The following is a 1,836-nucleotide window of genomic DNA, read 5'->3' as shown; positions in this document are numbered from 1 at the left end:
CAGCGTTAACCACCATGCAGGCCCTGTAGCCCTTTAGTAGCTGGAGGCTTCCTGCGCATCTGGGAGGAGATCCCATAGGATCTGCATCCCCGTGGTGCACAGAGCGTCTCACGGGTAGGGGTCCTCGGTTCAGTTCAGGAAGCTGGAGGCAGAAGCAAAGCCATACCGTGGCAGCGCTGAGCTGTCAATGTTAACGTGGTACCATAGCGCATGGATAGTGGTTTCCCTCGAAGGTGGCAGCAGTGACATCTCTGCGGGATGGGGAGGTCTGGAGCATGCGGGAGGTGTGCTCTGGAGGAGTGAGGATGATGCGGGGGGGTGGTGCAGGGCGTTGCTGAGCCTCTTATCCGCTCAGCCCCGGACCCAACACCTTGTTGCTCGGTGGCTCAAGGGTGCCGGTCGAGCCCCACTCGTGCTCCATGCTCTTCACGCAGGGCAGGCTGGGGTTGGCCTTCTGCACCACCGAGATCTGGCAGGTCTGCGAGTCATAGTGGGCTTCGCACCAGTCGGGGAAGTCAATGGGGTGCTGGGTACTGCAGGAGAGGACACAGCACCGTCAGCTCCCCTTGGTTCATGCCAGGGGACTGCTGGCAGGGCCGGGTGGCTTCCTCTGCTGCTAGCCCCACTAGCCAGGGTGTATCCTGGGCCAGGAGGGCCAGGCGGCCTGGGCCACAAGTCCTGGCGCGTCTGGACATCTCACTGTGCTGAGATACCCCCGTCCCCCTGCTTTGCCTTCCCAACTCACCCCACCACCCTCGACACCCTGGTGGGCTCCTGCCCACCTCTGCCTCTTGTTCCCCAGGCGTGGTGCCCTGGAGCCCCCTGTGGCTCTGGCTTTTGCTCCTGACCACAGGACCTCTTCCCTGCTGTAGGCACAGAGGTGCCATGGCAGGTGGCATTACCACTGACAGCAGCCCACCCCCAGCCCTCCTTGGCCCCTCGCTCACGTCTCGCAGCAGCCCACGCCGATGGGGTGTAGGCAGGTGCAGAGCAGGCAGTTGGTGCTGAGCCACGACTCCCCAAGAGAGAACTTCTTCCCCTCGTACTCGCAGGGAGCTGCAAAGGAAACAGTGGTGATGAGAACACACAGGCCTGTACTGGGCTGCGTGGGAGCCTCCTTGGCACCCCTGTACCGTGACAGAGGGGACTGGGGGTGCGGTGATCTCCCACCCATGCCATGGTGCAGAAGGTACTCGGTGGCCTCTCTGCCACCCGGCAGTTATGAGATGCCTGGGCATCTGCCAAGGGCACTGTTCCTATCCATCCTCTCCTGGCTGTGCCCTGCAGCTCTTCCCACTACCCTGGGGGCCTAGGGCAGGGGCAAGTGGCTCTTAAGAAAGAAGGGGACAGTCTTTTTGGCAGTGCCTGTTGTGACAGGACAAAGGGTGATGGTTTTAAACTAAAGGAGAGGAGGAATTGAAGGCTCTGTGGAGACCTTATGGTGACCTTTCAGTACGTAAAGGGGGCCTACAAGAAAGATGAAAACTGTCTTTTTAGCAGGGCCCATTGTGACAAGAATGGTTTTAAACTAAAGGAGAGGAGATTTAGACTAGATAGAAGAAAAACTTTTATGCTGAGGGTAGTGAGACACTGGCCCAGGGTTTCCAGAGAGGTGGTAGAAGCCCCATCCCTGGAAGCATTCCAGGCTAGGTTGGACAGGGCTCTGAGGAACCTCGTCTAGCTGAAGATGTCCCTGCTCACTGCAGAGGGTGTTGAACTAGATGGCCTTCAAAGGCCCTTCCAAGCCAAAACATTCTATGAATCTGTGATTTACTATGCAGTACCCCTTGAAGTTTGAGCATCTCTGCAGTCCTGGAAGGAGGCACCAGAGGAAAG

At 58.6% G+C, this 1,836-nt stretch overlaps 1 protein-coding gene across 1 annotated transcript in view; it reads right to left on the bottom strand.

The window, feature by feature from the left end:
• Positions 1-343: 343 nt before the first annotated feature.
• MSMP (microseminoprotein, prostate associated) overlaps positions 344-1,836 on the bottom strand; it is a 2,026-nt gene continuing 533 nt past the window's right edge. The window contains exons 2-3 of the mRNA XM_010136703.1: positions 948-1,056; positions 344-533 (exon numbers count right to left, since the gene is read on the bottom strand). Of these exons, the coding sequence (XP_010135005.1) occupies positions 344-533; positions 948-1,056 (299 nt within the window). The remainder of the gene's footprint in view (positions 534-947; positions 1,057-1,836) is intronic.

The sequence above is a fragment of the Buceros rhinoceros genome, unplaced genomic scaffold, assembly GCF_000710305.1.
Source record: "Buceros rhinoceros silvestris isolate BGI_N320 unplaced genomic scaffold, ASM71030v1 scaffold9695, whole genome shotgun sequence".
Classification (NCBI taxonomy): Eukaryota; Metazoa; Chordata; class Aves; order Bucerotiformes; family Bucerotidae; genus Buceros; species Buceros rhinoceros.
Note: the sequence above shows the minus strand (reverse complement) of the source record. Positions and strands in the feature narration are given on the sequence as shown.